Consider the following 19,446-nt stretch of genomic DNA (forward strand, 5'->3'; position numbering starts at 1 on the left):
TCGCACTTTGCAGACGGTCCCTTCGGACTTGTCTCTCAGACGCCAGCACATTGATCAACGTTTTTTGTACAGAGCGGAGGAAAGCTTGTTTTGAGGAAAACTCGCTTATAGCTCGTTTTCTACATCACTACGAATAAAAAGAGGCTTCATTTGTGTAGTAAAAAAGTTTTGCTCGTGAGTTATTGATCCGGAAAAGTCGAATCTGTGAATATCGCGTCAACTTTACCGAACTGAGTGTACATTTAGTGTCCAAAGTCATTGTTTTTTTTTTCTGCTTTTTTCAAATGGTTATGTTTTTAATTATTTTAATCATTTGTTACTCATTATGAATCACAAGATTACAGGCCATAACAATATAATACTTTCTGTAAAAAGTGTCTTACAACGCTGAAAATCATGATTTCTAACTTGTTTGGCAAGCTCTGAATTATTAAAATTGGATATGTTTTCAATAAGATACTGGAAAGAGTTTCTGTTAGTGAACTTTATTTATTTTTTAATAATAATTATATAATTTCTAAATGTATCTCCAATTATAGAATCCCCTTATAATATAATTTATCTGGGTAATGTTTGTGTACTACATTCTCATAATTATGATTACTATATAATAATTTGTAATATACAATTAAGTTGACTTTTTTCAACTTACAGAATATACGGTACCAAACCAACCCCATTCACACTCCTTTCTTATGATATCAGACAGTTGATGTAATTTATCACAGGCATTCAAATATTATGGGACTGGGTGGGGACTATAATTGGTCCTCATCTTTATGAGCTAACATTAATATATTTTACATGTCCATTTCCATTTTTTTTTTCTTTGTTTAAAATATGAATAGCACAATTTGACTTTATACGTTTTGACGGTATTTGAGAATGTGGGTCAAGAGGGCAAAAGTTTAGATGTCACAATTTTGTGCATCCGTTTATGCGTATCTCCCGTATATGTGAATCTCAGTGCAAAATCTTTCTCTCCCAAAGGAGCACATGTTCTTTGTTTTTTCTGAAAGAGTGTGTGGAACTTGATGCTGTTTATCTAGTCCTTTGAGACGGGAGAGAGTATGTGCCAGCTGCACAGTGTACACATGTTCAGACAGCTCTGCTCCTATCTTCAGTCTCACCAGAGCTCTTGTACTGCGAGCGTGACCCGGTCTCACCTCCTCCTTTCAGAGCCTTGGCTCTTTGCACCAGATCTCAACAGTGGTGCATTGTATTTGTATGCATTGTCAGAATTGTATTGTCATGTAATGCACTGTCAATGGCTTAAAAACAGTTGTATCCAGAATTGAGTAGCCAACAAGGTGGCAGATTTTAAAATGGCATTTTTTGTGGAGTCATGTGCTATACTTTCTTAGGTAGCCAGATGTTAATTTGTGTATTATGTGCATGATATAGTGTAGTATATACCCATACTAGGGTAAAATTTGTCACCATGCACATACATACAAGATAAATAAAAATTTCAGCATGGTGAACCAACTTTCTGTTTATTCATTTGCTTTTGGTATGTTAGGAGTATCATGCATTATTTTGCTTGTAGTACAGTATGTCTTTGAGCTTTGATGTTAGTACAGACGTATTTGACAAATAAAGCAGTCACCCACTTTGCAAAACTATTTTGAAGTCTTGAACATATACTATAGTTTATGAGGTCTTAAGACTCAAAATATATGTGATGTTTTAAGGGATTCTCGTTAGCTATATAAATCTGTAACCTCTTAAAAACAGATTACATTAGAAAAGAATCACCTGAACATCCACCTTTAGACATTGCTTATAACTTACTTTTATGGAAAGCATTTTGAAATCGGTAAATGATCTCATGTAATATGTTATTGGCTCAATAAATTCAATCTGATCTCTGTTCAATCCTACTGAACACAGGAGTGAAGGCAATAAATAAATACAGCTAGAGAATATCTATATATCTGGAAACAGAACTCGTGTTGATGTCAGGTCTAATGGGGCCCAAAAAGTCCTAACATGACAAAAACCTAATCTATTATACTATAAATCATAACAAATGCAAGCTGGACAAATATTATTTGAAAGACGTGATTTGATAAATGTCCCTGTAATCTCATTTCCATGTGTTTTTGGCTGCTGTTACAATCCTCAGTGGTAACATGCCCTCCACCCATTCATTGGGAGATTCCATCGTTCTCCTCCATAAAGCGACTTCCTCTGCTGTAGAGTCCATCCAGTCCACCTGTACTCCGTAACTCTTGCCTGTACACAAAATTGGCTTGCATATCATTTTTGTGTTAATATGCATTTTATATGTGTTTATGTTTATAGATCTCAGATCCAATAAACATCCAACACTGGACTGCACCTGTGCCCATGCCGAGTCTCAGGCCTCCGAGCAGGTGATTGGCTAGTCGGTCACGGTCCCAAACAGTAAGCTCCACACAAGCCTCTTTCAGGTCCTCTGCCCTGAAGCCATCATAAACCATAGTGTGGTTAAATACGGGGTTGACTGTTCTCTTCAGCACCCGAGTCTTCTGACGGCTCTTTTTGCTGGTGTCGGGGAGTACAAAGCTGTGCAAGGAATTAAACAAACCATTATTTAGTAGGACACTAAAGATGTTTTCAAGAAAAATAGCTATAATGCCATGCAATCACAATATAATAGAAGTGTTTTATTATTATTATTATTACCATTTTACATATGGGTCAATAGTTGGACTTTTGATAAGAGGGAGATTCTTGCAGTCTTTTACCCAGATATGCACCTCACCAGAGCCAGGAGTGTTTTTTGCTGGATTAAAAAAAAGAAAGAAACATTAGCACCGATCATTTGACAGAACTTTGACATTTGACTTTTTCTGTGACATAATGTGCTGTCTTTCATTATATCAGTTCAGCTGTGCACTGAGAAGAGTTTTGTGTAGGAAACATTTTCACTCAGAAATTACATAGAATTAACAAGCAAACCATTGAATTAAAGGTGAAATGAAGAAGAAAAGTTACTCTAATAATCTTTACTTCCAAATTTCATTTTCAAAAATCATTTTTACAGTGTATGAATGTGAATTATTGTGAATAGTAATTGATTGTAAAGGGTGGAGCCTTACAGTGGGAAATCTGATGCAGGAAACGTACGGCCAGTCTCATCTGTCCTCTCAAGTCAGATGGCTGGAGGCTGTTTGTGGCCATAGAGAACAGATTCTGGAATCAGAACAAAACAGCTTAAAGGCGTAATTCAGCCAAAAATGACAATTCTGCCATTATTTAAAGCTAGGGTAGGCAACTTTTTCCAGTTTCTTGTTATACTGGTTGAAAGTCTCTTCTTATATAAACCTTCTTATTTAGACCACTTTTGATTTTCAACAGTCAGAATTGGGGGAGACGTGATGTGCTAAAAGAGCATCTGCAAAGGTTGTTTGAGAACATGCTTTTCTTTTGTAGTTCCACTAGATGACACTAGTAGCACAGAAACTGCATACTCCAGCATACTCCCAATTTGTGCACAGATTTTGGTCCCAATTTGCAGTCTGGAGAAGTCATTGCATTTTTAGTGTATGATGGGCACAAGCTTTTTTTTTTTTTTTTTTTAGCTTCAGGCTCATTCTATCAAGTCAGTGGATTTTAAACATGTTTGATATTTTGATTTTAGGACACATGTTTTCATTTGTTGTATGCAACATGGCGGATGTTTCTGTGTTCGGAATAATTTGAAAGCCTGCACTAGTAAACCAAAAAATAAATTAGTAAAAAAAAAACTGTTTACCTATTTGTTGTCCAGGTAACATTAGAGTAAGAGGTCATGCATTTGTGTATGAAGTATTTTAACTTTGAAAATGCTGTAGAAGTGCCATGTAAGAGAAATGATCAACAAATTCATACTATACCCTTGGTTTAAGAGGTAAAAGTTTCCACTCTGTGTCATTAAAATCCCAAGAGGAGAGGTCGAGCTCTATCTCACCCAGGAAGCTGTTACGACCAAATGTGTCATTGTGCCATGCTGAAAGGTTGAGAACCTGGGACGTCAGGTACTCCATTCGAACTCTGTACTGTATGCATCAAATAATAAAATGAAAAAAAGATTATTAGGCATTTGGTGTAATGCATATAGGGGAGGTTGGGGCCTGCATTTCCCCCATTATAGCCTGGAAGAAATTATAGTAAATTGAACACACCCAATAGCGGGGCATGTTGTCACAATGGCATCTCCCATTAAACAGCCTATTATAGACATTTCAGCTTGGTATGAATAGTAAAGCAATTACGAAACATTATGCAATTAATGCAACAAAGTGAAATGTGATGTGCAAATATATCAAATCATTACAAATATTGTAATTACTAAATGCATAACATTTAAATGCATGAAAAATGCGACAACTGTCAGTGATGCTCTTACCCTAAGAATCTCATTGTATGTAGGATTCAGTGTTTTCTTCTTCACAGCAGTTTTTCTTTTTCCCAAATTGGCAGGATCAGGAATGAGGTAACTCTTGACATACCTAGAAAAAGAACAAGCTATCCATGGAGAAAAAAATCTATTTAGAGGAGAAAGGGTGGGTGGTACTGAGATCGCAATCTTACGGGTCAGATCGATTCCTCTTGGTGTCCACTGCTGCTAGATTCTGGCACTGAACAACAAAGATGTGGAACTCCTGCAACTTGTGCACATAGTTTAGTGAAAACTGGATGCTTCCTTGGATGTCAACACTGCTGTAGTCGCTATTGTACACACTCACAACACTGCCGCTAACCTGAGGATGATGGAAATTCAGTATTGAATAATTCCCAGTACACCAATGTGCTGAAGTGGTTAGTTCACCCAAAAATGAAAATCCTGTCATTAATTACTCACCCTCGTGTCATTTTAAACCCGCAAGACATTCATTCATCTTCGGAACACGAATTAAGATATTTTTGATGAAATCCTAGAGCTTTCTGACCCTGTATGGACAGCAAGGCAACTGATATGTTTAAGGCCCAGAAAGGTAGTAAGGAAGAAATTGTTGAATAAAGTTATTTTTGTTTTCTTTACACACAAGAAGTATTCTCGTATCTTCATAAAATTAAGGTTGAACCACTGATGTCACATGGACTATTTTAACAATGTCTTTACTAACTTTCTGGGCCTTGAATGTGGTAGTTGCGTTGCAGTCTATGCAGTGTCAGAAAGCTCTCGGATTTCATCAAAAATATCTTAATTTGTGTTCCGAACATGAACGAAGATCTTACTGGTTTGGAACGTCATGTGGGTGAGTAATTCAATTCAATTAGCGTACTTAAGCAAAACATGTTCATCTCAATAATCTGGTTAGAATAAAGCCCTGCACTGCTTTTTTCTCCTAGAATATTCTGTTTAATTTGGATTACGATGGTCTGGTTACAAAAGTAAAATGGTTTGTGAATGGTGCTTCATGATGACTTAAAGAAATTTACTATAACACAAATCATATGTGAGGCAAGTGGAATAATTGACAGGTTCTGTTTCCATAAGTGTATAGAGTATATACTATATTATATGCATGTGCTTGGTAAATAGTTAGGTATATAATATATAGAATATGAACATACAGATGACAGGGAGGTGGATCCAGAGTAGTTGCTGAGGTCAGTGAATTGTCTGTTATTCCACTGTGGTACACTGCTGCGAGAACTGCTCTCGGAGTCACTTTCTCCTCCATCACTCTATAAAGACAGGACAGTAACAGACACTTTGAGCACCACAAATTTTTTGTGACCTGACCTTTTATCTTAGATAAAAAACGACAAATGAACCAACTTCTTTTTGCAGGAATGAGGGCACTGATTTACTGAGTTGCTTCAGGTGCACTGGGTCTGATGTGGCAAAGGAAGTTTGGACAAGTGTGCTAGAGTCTTAAACAAGACATCAGGAGTGAGATTCAGAGCAAATGCCAATGTCATATGATGTCAACAAAATTAGTGCATACACTGTAAAACATATCAAGAAGTTAAGCTCAAAACTTGCCATCATAGTTGCTCTGCATGTAGTCATTTGTTTGTTTTTGGTCTTGTCCTTAGGGAAAAGATCACAATGACAAAACACAGGAAATAGTAGAACAGATTCTGTTGTCACTTGTACTTTCCATTTAGAGCCAAACAATAAGGTGTACTCTGGAAGAAGCATTGTGCTGCTACTGCGTGATAAGTAAACTCTGAAAGGAAAAGCTAAATATGGATATGGTACTTTTAGCTGAAAAACTAATAACAAACAGTATATAAGTTATAGTCAGATACAGTTTAAAAAACGTTTGACATGATAGAGAGGATTGATGCTTACTAGGAAGAGTGCTGATATCTTCCATGCTTTTATGGTACACTGGTCTAGATGAAGCTCGTCTCAAAGCTTTCTGAATGGGACTTTCATTTTCACCTGTAAGATTTAACAGTGTAAGTTTGATCCCATAGAGGTATAAAGAATTAATTCAAGAAGCAAGAAGAATGTTGCTGGTGTTTTGTTCCCTTTTCTTGTACTATTGTGTAGTGTGAGCACTTACTATTTGACACTTGAAAGGGAAGCTGTGAGAAATTCTAATACAACGCAGATTTAATTACATATACCTAATTTGTAAACAGTTTAAGACTGAAGTCATTTAGTCCTTTTTAAGTCATGTTAATTTCTAATGAATGAATTCTCTAATTTGTCCTTCAAATTGTGATCTGATCAGAAGAGGTGTATTATTACTTTTTTAAATAATCAGATTTACGATTCACACCTGGCAGTTGATGAAACTGAAAAATTGAAAGTGTTCCTGTAGCTCAAACAATAGAGCATACTGATAACAACACCAAGGTCAAAGGTTCAAACTCACGGTTTAAATTCCCCTTAGTGGCATTTCCATCAGTTTGTGTGGTTGAGTGGCATCCCAGGCTCCCTCTCCTGGTTTTTAGGTCAGGGGAACCCTGTACTGGAGTACTGGTTTTCACAGGGGAACATTTACAGCTGCGGTGTGTCTCTGGAGATGATGTAAATGAAGTGCAGATGAAATCGTCAACCTGCTCTGTAACTGGAGGTGGAGTGTACATACTTCTGTCCTCTGTGATGCCAAGGTAATGCTGGTAGTCCCGTGGAATGAAGGATCTAGCAAGAGGTTGAGAGTCAGAATCCTCTGATGTACGTGACGGTCTTCTCTGAATGTTTTTGTCTTTGTCTCTCCAACAGATTTCTGGGGATGTTTTTGGCAGGGTATAGCTAGCTTCCTGTGTTTTCCTGGACTGTGTGATGCTAGTTTCTGGTGCCTTTTTAACCTGTTGCAGACTGGGGCCCTGGGAATTCTTGGACTGAAGATTTAAGTCCTGGCTTTGCTCCTCAACCGCAGTGTTCACAGAAAACATGCTGGCGGCACGTCTCATGGCATTTGCTTTTCCATTTAGACTGCCTTTGCTATTTCTTCTACCGTGTTTAGGTTGTGACTCTTGACCAACCTGAGGTTTAGGTACCATTGTGGCTTCTGAAGAGGTGTGAGAGCCTTTCTGTTGCTGAAGAAAATGAGACACTCCATGGGAGAATAATTCGCCTGAGACCATGTGCGACTGATCGGTTTTTGATCCAGATTCTTGTCTTGACATAATCCTCTTCTTTGAGGGAGACTGGAATACTCTGGTTTTGGCTGGTGAGGATGTTTTGTTATTCTGGCTTTCATTTACAAAGTCTTTGACATTGACTCTTTCATTTTGGCTTTGTGGACTTAAGGATCTCTGATTTCCACTTTCAAGAACTGGTGACCTTTGCCCAGATTTTGTAGGTGATCCTCGCCAGAAGTCACGGAGGTTCTTAAACTGTAAAGTGCTCATACCATCCATCACACTTGGCTTATCCTTCCGTAGTGGATGCACCAATAAACTGGGAGACAGTCTACCTCTGGCAGAAGTACTGTCCTCAACATCATCATCATAATCATCATAATCAGTACCTATTGTTCTGAGATCAAACTCAGATTTGGTAAATCTTTGGTTCAGTCGAGCAGTAGTAGTCGATCTGTTTTGAGCTGCTGCTGATGTTCTAGATTCTTTCTCCCAAAAGGACTTGAGTTGCTTGATCCTCTCTGCCATGTTCTCTTGCTGGAAATTCTGCTTAACAAAAGGCACTTGATTTGTCCTTGGTGCGGTTCTTGATTTTGCCTCCAATTCTTTTGGAGAAGTGTGATCTGCATCATTACTGTTGATGCTAATGGTGCCTCTGCTATCACCATTTTGACCCTCTAGCAAGGATCCACTGTCAAGAGATGGTGAAGATGATTTTAAATGTGGAACTTTCTCTAAGGGAGAGCTTGCATGTATTTGGTCAGTCTTCTGATTAGCATATGTCAATGGGGGTTTTGATTCATCTGTAAAAATGGGTACTTGGGGTTTATAGGTGGTGTTACCACTTCCAATATGCTCAAGGTCTACATCTTCTCCAATTCTCTCTTGTTTCTGATGTCCTGGAGATGTTACTTTCAAGCTCTGCTCACTTCTTAGTTGTTCCTCTACACCTTCAGTTGGCTTTCTGCTAATATCACTTGGGATTAAGTGTTCATTTTTAGCAGGTGCACTAGATTTGCCGATCAAAATCTTTGGACCAATGTTTTCTTTCTCCCAGAATGATCTCAAATTGGCAATCTTTGGTCGCTGGTTCTCTTCAGCACCTGTTATTTCTTTTGGCTGATTTTGAGTCTGCTTGATGTCAGTGTCTTCAAGTTTGACTTTAGTCTCTTCCTCTCTCTTGATTTTGTTCTCATTTAGACTAACTTTCCCACCTACAGAAATATTCACCTCTGGGATCTCTGGAGGCACATTGTTTGCAGTAAGAGCAGAGTCAATAGAAGGTTTCTTGATGAGAGGTTCTTTATAAGAAGCAGATTCATATCTTCTCTGTTCTTTTGGAGAACTCTGGGAAGGCTCATCAACACTCTGTTCCTTTCCCCAATCTGTCTGTTGTAGAAATATTGTATTGACTTCTGATGGAACCTCTTCGCTTTGGCGTGGTATGATTAAGTACACATTATCTCTTGGTTTGGCTCTCTGATTAATGTCATCTTCAAAGTCTATGTCATCGATCTTGGTGTCGTCCTCCATGTCTTGGACATTGCTCTCTACATCAAGCCTATCACTGCTGTCTGAGCTTCTGCTAAACCACTCAAGAACTTTGGCAATGGAATCTCCTTGTTCATCGGTAGGTGTGGAAATATGTTCATCTGTCATGACTTCCATTTTGGCATCTTCTTGTTTTGAGTTATTAGTCTTTCGTTTTATATTGAAGACAAGGGGGCTGCTGTCAGTCTCACAGTCAGTAGAGGCATCTGTCTTGTTGAATGTATCTGTTATGTTGAGGGATCTGGGAAATTGTTGATCTGTATAAAAAATTTAAAAAACAGTGTAGCATTGAATGGCCAGAATATCTAGACAACACTATTGTAAGTAAAAATTTAATTCAACTAAATTTAAATTTAAGATTATTTCACCCAAATATGAAAATCATGTTATCGTTTACTAACCTGCATGTCATTCCAAACCCATATGACTTTCTTTCTTCTGCAGAACACAGCAGTGGTTGCACAAAGCAGAACATTTAATAAATATCCAATTGTGTATTTTCAATATTGGTGGTGGTTCCTTGTAAGTTGGTTTTTTGAAGCAGAAGAAGGGTGAACATTTCCATCACCTACTGGACTGGAGTGTGAAGAGCTGGATGAGTGTACAACTGCTTGAATATCAGATTGTATTTTACCAAAATGTGAAATGTATATTTTGCTGACACACTTGGGTGCTTTAGGCACTAAAGTGAGACCCAGTGTACTGCCATTATTTGTCAGCCCACCCAAAATTTAACTTGCTGCTTGTTAAATTATCTCCTGTGTTCGGCAGAAGTCAGTCAGTCGTACAGGTTTGAAATGACATGATTATGGGTAAATAACATCATTCTCATTTTTGGGTGAATTTCTCCTTTAACAAATTTTGAACATTTCTAAAAAATGTGGATCATACCAACAGCAGTTTTCTTCATATTTTCTTCAGTTCCTATCATTTCTGATTTTGGATACGGACTCATATGATTTTCCACATTCCCAGATTTGTGCAGTGTAGATTGAGGGACAGTGATCTCATCCAGTGGCTTTTCAGAGTTGTCAGTCAACGTGAACATTGCATTTTCACGAGGAAGGTTAATTTCACCAGAAATGTTTTGGCCCTCTAATTCCATACTTGATGTCTGAGGAAGGCAACTGTTTGTTTCTCTTCTTTGTTTTACAAGTTCTTCCACTTTTTTGCCATCATCTGCTCTTGTGATAGAGTTCAGACTTAGACGTGGTTTTATTTTTGGCTTTTCTTGTAAGCCTTGTGGAGGGTTTATCAGTTGCGATGAAGCTCTAACTGGTAAACGTGACTTTGGCAACTTCAGTGGTGAAGGAGAGCTAAATTGCTCTTTGTTTTCAGTTTTGCTACCTGATTCTTCTGGACTACCCAGTGAAAGTCGAGATTCTTCAAGATCCTTTTCTTGACTGCTGTTTTTGCGAACATAGCTTAGGGATACTACTGGTTGTCGCAGCTGGCTCTTGAGAGTGGTCTCATTGGAGCTATGTTTAGGGATACTTCTTGGTGGTGGAGACCTGATACCTGAGCCTGCTGTGGTGGACACACCCTGGCTGGACACAGAGTTGGTGCTGTCTGAGACAGAGCTCTGCGGTTTGTTGATTTTGGTCCTCTTCTTTGGCACAGGCTTTTGACCAGGAGGTTTGTTGTGCGGGGTGTTAAAGACCTCACTATTAACTTCACCATGACTTGCTTCCTGATGTTTTACTGCAAATATTAGACTTGTAAGCATGGGAGAACACAAAACTACAAATTTCTGAGCACAAATGAACATTATACAACAAGTTGCCACATAAACCTGAATCAGAGCCTCGGTCTAATGATTTCCTGAATCCAGGTCCTGATGTTAAGTGGATATCAGTTTCCTCAAAATCAAGCTCTATTGGAACACTGTTAAATGGGTTGTGCCTTGGCTGGAACCAGGTAAACAGACAAAGTTTACAATGAATAAATACATTGATTATTGATGCCATATTGATTTATTTGTCGTTTAGCATTGACTTTCACTCAAAATTAACATACTAGAGGGACCTAGACTTAAAAGGGGTCATATCATACATCTGTATTAAGTCATTTTATTTATTACCTTATGCTGTAGTTTTACTGAAGATATGAATTTTAGATAAAATTCATGACAATTTTCCACCCTCTATCTGATACATAGAAATAACCGATTTTTTTATACCTCTGCATCTAACACCCTGGTTGCATGTGACATGAGAAACAGCTGTGTTTACTCACAAGCTGCAGGTCTGCTGATGAGTCCAATATACTCTATATACTGTTTGCTCTGCCCCATCCTTCAATAACAGCCTCTTTGCAAAGCCTGCGTTATATTGTGGCAGTATCCTCCTTAGTACCTCATACTGACCAGGTGGACCAAGTTTCTAAGTAGATAGGTGTTGTTGATGTCTAAATGTGGGCGGCCATACAGTATGTTAAAGTGGACATAACACACAGTTTCTGCCAATCTCATGTTAATCTTGAGTACCAATAGAGTAGTATTGCATCCTTCATATCGCCGAAGAGTCTTTAGTTTTATCAGATTTATTAAAGAAGGATACAGCTGTACCGCTTCTCTCTGAAAACAGTCGAGCTCCTGAAGGCGTGCCGTGGGTGGAGCTAAAGAGTCACGAGCATGCAAAGCTTTTCCGTAGCGATCGTCTGCAAGCTGCGACATCGGCATAAATAAAACAGGAACAAAAACTTTATTGACTTAAATTAACTATGGCTCAAAATCAGATCCAGCAATATACTCTGGTTGCTGTGTGCGCTCACTCTTCCTAAAGTAGTGCCTACACAAAGAAATCCACTCTTTATACAGGGCCATACTCGAAAAAACTTTCCAAAACTTATACGAATGCTGAAGGGATGTCGTTGGCACAGAAATACTATGTCATACGTCAACTCAAATACTTTTTTTTAGCGCTTTTCTAGGCACTCAAAGTGCTTTACATTGTCAGGGGGAATCTCCTCAACCACCACCAGTGTGCAGCATCCACCTGGATGACCATATATTCATTAAAAAAAATTTTTAAGACTTTTTTTTAGCGCTTTTCTAGGCACCCAAAGTGCTTTACATTGTCAGGGGGAATCTCCTCAACCACCACCAGTGTGCAGCATCCACCTGGATGACCATATATTCATTAAAAAAAATCAGTTTGAATAAAGAAAGCAATAACTTTGCCATAGTATCCTTTCAAAGGTTAAAGTTGCCACAGTCATTGCATGCTTTGCATGTGCTGCCCTGCCCCCGGGGTGGCCATGTATATCATGAGAATCCAATTCTTTAGCAATGTAAATAAGTCGGAATGCATGAAATAGCAGTAGACATCCTCTTTAATGTATTCATTTGATAGCTGTAAGCAGGGGTTAAAGCAAAAAAAAATCCTGAGCCTGAACTTTTTTTTCCGGGGGGCGGGGTGGGGCGGGGCAGCACATGCAAAGCATGCAATGACTGTGGCAACTTTAACATTTGAAAGGATACTATGGCAAAGTTATTGCTTTCTTTATTCAAACTGATTTTTTTTCACGAATATATGGTTGACCTGAAGACTGAAAGCTGTATCATACACTTGGAAAATTATGAGCTATATCACAGCTTATCGACACTAGGGGTGTGGCAATACACTTAGCTCACGAGATGAGACAAAATACCATAGACTGTATAAAAACATGAATGTAGTGTCCGTGACGTCACCCGTAGGGTTCCAAAGATAGTTTTTGAAGCTCAAAAGTGGGCGGAGGCGGCCGTCGCCATCTTTGCAGTGCGTCACCGCGTGTCACTCCCGGATAATCGAAGATGGGCAAAGAGGCGGGACAGAAACTTTTATTTTGAAATCGCGATGTACAATACATGGCCTATTTAGACATATTTATTTAGATTATGTATTCTCCTGTGTTGGCGAAGGTTTATAAATGATTTACGTTACAAATCTAGTGAGATAATGCACACTGTTTTTCCAGATGAACGTTCAAATTCACGGCATATGCAGAGGAAGAGTTTAGCCCCTTGCACACATACAGTACTGGTAAATTTCTGGTAAGTTACCATTAATAGATCATGAGAACAGGACCTTTTCAAAAATCCCGGTAAATTTGTTCTGGCATTCATATCGTTCTATGGAGATGACATGATTACTCTGAGCTGTTTACAAAACTCCGCTGCTTTTTAATTAGTTATTCTATGTAAAATATGCGCTAGATGGACATCTTTGACCATTGCGCCTCGCAGCTTTGTGACGCGCTTCTCCACTCGTCAGGGCTGCGACTCCGCAATTGGATACGATTAAGCGCGTCGTGTGTTTATAAGAGCAAAACATTCTGATTGGCTAGTAATGTTAGTTTGGTTGAGAGTGAAAGCTGTGCTCCTCTCATACCATTGGTAGGCGAACTCATGGACTAGAAAGTGATATCAATCAACAAGATTTTTTTTTTAAATATTGGACTATTTTTTCCCCGCAGCCTAACGCTGCACGCCGGAGATCCGGCACGGTGCCGGAGAACTTTAAGCCCTGTGTAAGTCATGAAAGTTAGGTAGGAACCATTTTCCCACATTTTTAATAAATGGTCTATTTCAGGGGTGTCCAAACTACGGCCCGTGGATGAATGTTAAGCGGCCCGCAGCTGTCTTAATAGTCTATATTATATATGGCCCGCCAAGCATAATTTACAAAATATGCCTATGCAGTTTCAAAATGTCAACACAAGATGGCAGCACTAAATTTGAGACCAGATATAGCAGTAAAACGCGAGTGATATCAATTTGATAACTCATATGCGCTCTCATTTCTTTAGCGCACGCGAATTCCTAAACGCGTCAAAAGCGGAAGAGCGCGACTCGTTTGAACCGCGCTGCACGGACCGTTATTACATACATACATACATACATACATACATATATATATATATATATAGGTAGAAGCATCCGGCCCCCCAGTATTTCCACATCGTCGAATCTGGCCCCCTTTAGGAAAAGTTTGGACACCCCTGGTCTGTTTGGACTGGAGAGGATGTTTTGAAATTTTGATTCCTTATGATATGACCCCTTTAAGTGTTTCCCCAAGGATATACAGTAATGAAGGCAGTTGACCCTGATATGGTTGTGTAGTTTAATGAGTACATACCTTGGATGGCGATCTCGTGCCTATGTTTAGTTTTTCTTGCTGGACTTCTAATGTCTCACCATTTTCCCTAATTTTAAAAGAAATAGCAATTGCATTTTTATGCTTGCATTCATAAGAAGCAAAAGAAAACAAGTCCAGCTGATTTGGACTAAAGTTCTACAAGACATCCTGCAATGACCAGGATCAATTAAACCTTCACAGGCAGAGTACTTTAAGAGGACACCGTGCAAACTCCTCTGTTGACCCTTGTCGAGTCATAAAGATCTTGAAATCATAAGGTATCCACACCTGTAAAGCACACAAAGCGCCTGGGAGGGGTGGAGGTTGCACACACAATGCAAACCAAAGGGTTCTGGCAAGCGGGAACAGTTATTACTCCTGTTGTTCCGGATAAGTTGATGAATACAGAGCTAGATGAGATATACTATGTGTGTCTAAATATTCAGTGTAGGATTATGCCAACCTCACTGAACCGTAGATGCTGATATTTGTGCTTTTGTCCATGAACATTTAGCATTACCTCTCTTTTAGCTGCTCTGAGGACTCAGTAGTTTGTGTTACTTTAGGTGACGTCATGATACCATCACTATCCTTTCGGCTGATGCTTCTGGATCTGCCGCCCCACGACTTGGTTAAATACTCTATATAGGAGGATAGTGAGATGTTTACTGGTGTTTGATATGCTTGCTATCAAAGCATTTAACCAAGAGGAGTTGCATGTGTAAACTGTAGGTTTTTGGTCTCACCAACAACTGAGGGTTTCCTTTGCTTCATCGATGCCATGATGATTTCAGAGCCATGAACCCTGTCCTGGTGTCTCTGTGACTTTGCTTCGTAGAACCATTCTCCTGACATAAATTTGCGTTTGTCTTCCTCTGGGACGGCTTTCTGCAGCTGTCTGGGAATCAGATGAGACAGAGGTTCAACTTGGGTGAGAAAAATTAAAATCATCAACAGCTCCCTGCAACATGCATCTAACCTAATATATTGTCTCACCTCAGAATGGTCCTTTGAACAAATACCATGCATTCCGCAGGCCGCAAATTAGTTTACTACATAAGCCATCAAGGTCAGAAAGCACGGCACTTATCACATCCTCTGTTGTTTGCTCACAAAATGTTGAATTCTTTTGATGTGCAAATGTGTCAGGAAGTTCTTTGAGTACTAGGATCATAAACTGAGCTTTCCAAATGACGGTACCTCATTGCACTTTATTTTTTTTATTACGTTACACAGCTCTCCTGTATGAGAGCCTCTTAAATCAGTAACATTCCTTATGACCAAACAGTTGGGACAAACTCTTTCTTCATTGACTTATACACAAAACTGTCTTCAATACTGACTCTGTTTGCTTTGCAAATACTACATCTCTCATAATGGCTGCTTCTTGGGTACTATCAATGTTCCCAGTAGCTGTACCCTGTTAAGTAATTCAGACACTAATGATAAGGAGTTTTATGGATTGATTCCTTAAGAAAAACAGCTCAAGAGGTCAAAACTAATAATTATACTATAACTTGTTTGAGAGGTGGTTAATGTTAAATGCTACAAATAGCTAAAATTTCAAAACAACCATAATAAAGACATTGTGAGCATTTGTACTGATTCAAAATTGTTTGATTAAAATCATGTGTTTGGTAACAACCATTGGAACACATCTTTGCTTTTGAAGGAGGGGAAACTATGTTGGTCATGTGAAAAGGCCAAGACAATTATTCCACAAGGGTAGACTTAATCCTTTTAAAAGGTTGAGTATGGTTGAGGCTGAACACAGGGAAATCACCCAGACATGGCCAGATTCTGCATTCTTCCTTTCATGTAGAATACCAGTCTCCATTCAAAGCATTAAACATGAGAACAAATAGTTTGCTAGTGCAATGGCGTTCATGTGGGTGAATCCCCTCAGTGTTTGTCTTTGGATTAATGCCCTGTTTTTTTTCATGTTGTATTATGTTGTATTTTATTAGATATGTCTAAAATGACTGTCATTCTGTGCATTTGCAAAAGTTTGTGGTTGGTAAGATTTTTTTTATTTTTATGTTTTTGTATGCTCACAAAGAGAATACAAATGTATTTGGTCAAAAATACAGTAAAACTGTATTATTGTGAAATATTATTACAATTTAAAAAAAATCTATTAGAAATATATTTTAAAATATAATTTAATTTTCAGCAGGCATTACTCCAGTCTTCAGTGTCACATGAAATTGTAAAATGCTGATTCGATGCTCAAAAAACATGCATTTCTTTATTATCAATGGTGAAAACCGTTGTGCTGCTTTATTTGCAAAAAACTTTTGATTCAGTTTTTCAGGATTTTTTGATGGATAGAATTTGCATTATAAATTGTTGCATTATAAATGTCTTTACTGTCACTTTTGATCAATTTAGTATTAATTAACCCCAAACTTTTGAAGAGTAATGTATATTTTAAGTTAAATTGTATGTGAACATACAAGAGAAAGTGTATTTCAGATTTACTAATATTTTTAGTTTATTAAAAATAAGCTTTTTACAGTTTATTTCACATTAATTTTTTAGTCAAAATATTTGTAAGATTTGTTTGTTTTTTTAAATATGAATATTCAGTGTAATCCCTCAGTTGATGTCATAAGATGCCATTTATAATAATTATACAAAAATTCAACTTAAAACTGATAACAAAAAAATGCATATCACACTGCTGCCACTGCTTGAGATCAGCTATCATTTACATTAAGAGAGGGGGTCATTTAGCCTACAAATGAAAGTTTGATTATGCTGGCTACGCAATCTTACTTGATTCGTTCCTCCTCTGCTTTCTTCAACTCAGCATCCCTCTTTAAAACTGTCATGATCATCTCCTGCTCCTCCTCGCTCAGGTGGCTCAGGTCTATCATGATGACCACTGTTCTTCTCACAGTTGGGGACTCTAGTACTGACACTCACAGAGTCCACACTGCTATCTGTTGTTCTTCCTGAATCACCTTAATTTCATTATGCACAATTACGGCACCTGCAATCAGCACACCAAAACATCTGCGATTCTCCATTCGATTCATTCACATCAGATCAGGCTTTTCTATGAAAATATAATAATTAGTATTATTCAGTCATTTATTTAATGGAAAGGACAGATGTAGTAACCCAATTTGTATGCTGAATTTGATGTAATTTGGAATGAAATGTGATTCTAAATAAGTGCACAATGAAGTTGAGTGAGAGCCTGTTTAGAGAACGCTGAGATTAGACAAAACATGTGACGGCACTGTCAGTTGACCATGAGAAGGGGCAGACCTTTAGATCGGGCACATTTAAAGCAAATTATGAACTTTTACATTGAACATAAATTGCATAATGCTGATCCCATTTAAAAGTCATGTCAGATAATGGCTTTGATATGTTCTATTCAAATTATTGGTTTATTTCTATGCACAGAAAAATAAGAACCCGCTTGAATTAATTTGTTTTAAAAAATGTCCTTACATGATCATATGACCATATTTAATGCTTAAGACACCAGCGTGTCATGTTAACTGTGCAAATATTTGAAAACAGCTCACTGAAACACTATTTACTCTGGGTTACACCTGGATCAAAACAAGCCTCAAAGAAATGACAAAAGCAGCCTAATGCATAACATTATACAAACAACAAGCGAACAATAAAATAGCATTGAAATGTTAATGCTTTACATTAGTGAGGAGCTTAATATGGAATGGAAATACTGTACGTATTCTCTTGAGAGTCTGACTCAAATCCGAAATTATGAATGTGTTTGGTATGATTAAACAAAACAAACCATGTATCAAGAGCACATGAGTAATGGATTTAACATGCTGATTGATCTGCATTATTTGATGCTGTAATGTCGCATCCTGAATCCTGTTTCTTGTCCAAAGGTCTTTTGACTTCTCAAATGAGGCTCTTCTTTGCAAATTTCATTAGGCTGGATTCAATTGAATAAGTTCTTGGTAAACAAACATTTACATATCAACTATAAATTGCACTTTTTAATAAACAGGACAAGTAACAATAAATTAAAGTGGTATTTTTTCTGGATATGTAAAATAATTGAAGCACCTTGGAGCTTTAGGAGTCCATCTGTTGACGTTTTAGACATGTAGCCTAATTGAATTTTAAAAACAGGATAATGTGGCGTATCCCTGTCTGCATAGGTCTGGGGATTCATGTCCTCTTTTTCTATTCTGTTTTCTCTTAAATTCATTATTCCTCCGTATTGCATTTATATTTAAACGGCATAAATGCATTGCATTCATCAGTGATACATATACACGAACTCACGAGCAGGCAAGGCAAGAACCTGTCACAACTACTTTTCTTCACATTACAGTCATTTCGATAATAAAAACCAAACGGAGATTAGTAATCCCGTTTTATAAATACAGCGTAAATACAGCTTTATATTAATTATGTCAGTCTATCGATCGCAACACTTTACTCGAGACCGAACACAGTGATAACCTTGAAGAATGTATTTATAAGTATTTCATTAAACTTTAGAGGCTGGTGTATATATTCTGTAGTGGCAAAACAATCTTCACAAACATAACGACATGTATATGTCGATACGAAAGGTTTCAGCTCACCTTGTTTCCGTGGCAGAACCTCTGGAGCGCCTCTCTGGCGCGCAGTACAGAACATCTTCACTGTATGAGCGACGCGTCTCTCAGGGGTAGACGGAGTCTTGACGTCGGCTTCCAGTCGACCAATCAAAGACTGAGTTTGAGCGGTCAACCCGACGCGCCAAGATAGAACGCTCCAATCGGAAGTATACAGCGTGCGTATTTCACGCGAGCGCCTCGCGTGACGTTAACGCATTAAATTTGTTTCCTGAAGAATGTAAATGGACAGTATAATGAAGGACTTATACGCAAACATTGAAATAGTTTATATTTCACATGGTCCGTCTTTTTACACGCGTTTTAAATTTGTTTTATTTGTATTTGTTTTTTTACATTTATGTACGAGAATTGTAATGAATAGCCTACTTAGGCCAGCCAAGTCTGTTCTCATTAATTACAAATCCACTGAATGATGGATAGGCTACATAACCATCTTATGTAAAACTTATCTGCATAATGATATTAATACGTTATTTGTGATTAGTAATTCAGAGTCAGCCAGGGTCTGTGTAAACAACATTATTTCATAAGTCTTCCGTTTTTTCTGTACTGCTGTTATACAATGATTCGTTTAGATTCGTTCCTAACTTGATTAGTGAATGCTGATATACAACAGCACTGGGACTTTTGAT

General features: G+C 38.0%; 1 protein-coding gene across 1 annotated transcript; it reads right to left on the reverse strand.

Annotated features, from left to right (window-relative positions):
- Window positions 1-1,480: 1,480 nt before the first annotated feature.
- LOC107662769 (synaptotagmin-like protein 2) lies at window positions 1,481-18,843 on the reverse strand. Its single transcript, XM_016452849.1, has 19 exons — window positions 18,779-18,843; window positions 16,968-17,184; window positions 14,936-15,087; window positions 14,710-14,830; window positions 14,190-14,256; window positions 10,862-10,976; window positions 9,961-10,770; window positions 6,807-9,326; window positions 6,275-6,367; window positions 5,963-6,010; window positions 5,756-5,850; window positions 5,548-5,661; window positions 4,561-4,730; window positions 4,376-4,478; window positions 3,864-4,025; window positions 3,087-3,180; window positions 2,671-2,770; window positions 2,345-2,550; window positions 1,481-2,238 (listed from the first exon to the last, which is right to left on the reverse strand). Exons 2-19 carry the CDS (start codon window positions 17,066-17,068, stop codon window positions 2,090-2,092), a joined length of 5,220 nt encoding a protein of 1,739 aa, XP_016308335.1. The 5' UTR covers window positions 17,069-17,184; window positions 18,779-18,843; the 3' UTR covers window positions 1,481-2,089.
- Between the last annotated feature and the right edge of the window lie 603 nt (window positions 18,844-19,446).

Source organism: Sinocyclocheilus anshuiensis, unplaced genomic scaffold (genome assembly GCF_001515605.1).
Source record: "Sinocyclocheilus anshuiensis isolate Anshui unplaced genomic scaffold, SAMN03320099.WGS_v1.1 scaffold1144, whole genome shotgun sequence".
Classification (NCBI taxonomy): Eukaryota; Metazoa; Chordata; class Actinopteri; order Cypriniformes; family Cyprinidae; genus Sinocyclocheilus; species Sinocyclocheilus anshuiensis.

Excerpts from the sequence above, each read along its gene's own strand:
- LOC107662769 (XM_016452849.1), bottom strand. The coding sequence starts at position 17,068 with ATGATAGACCTGAGCCACCTGAGCGAGGAGGAGCAGGAGATGATCATG. Across the intron at positions 6,368-6,806 it reads CACTAAGGGGAATTTAAACC|GTGAAAATGAAAGTCCCATT; the intron begins GTGAGTTTGAAC and ends TAAATCTTACAG. Across the intron at positions 4,479-4,560 it reads AAGAGGAATCGATCTGACCC|GTATGTCAAGAGTTACCTCA; the intron begins GTAAGATTGCGA and ends TTCTTTTTCTAG.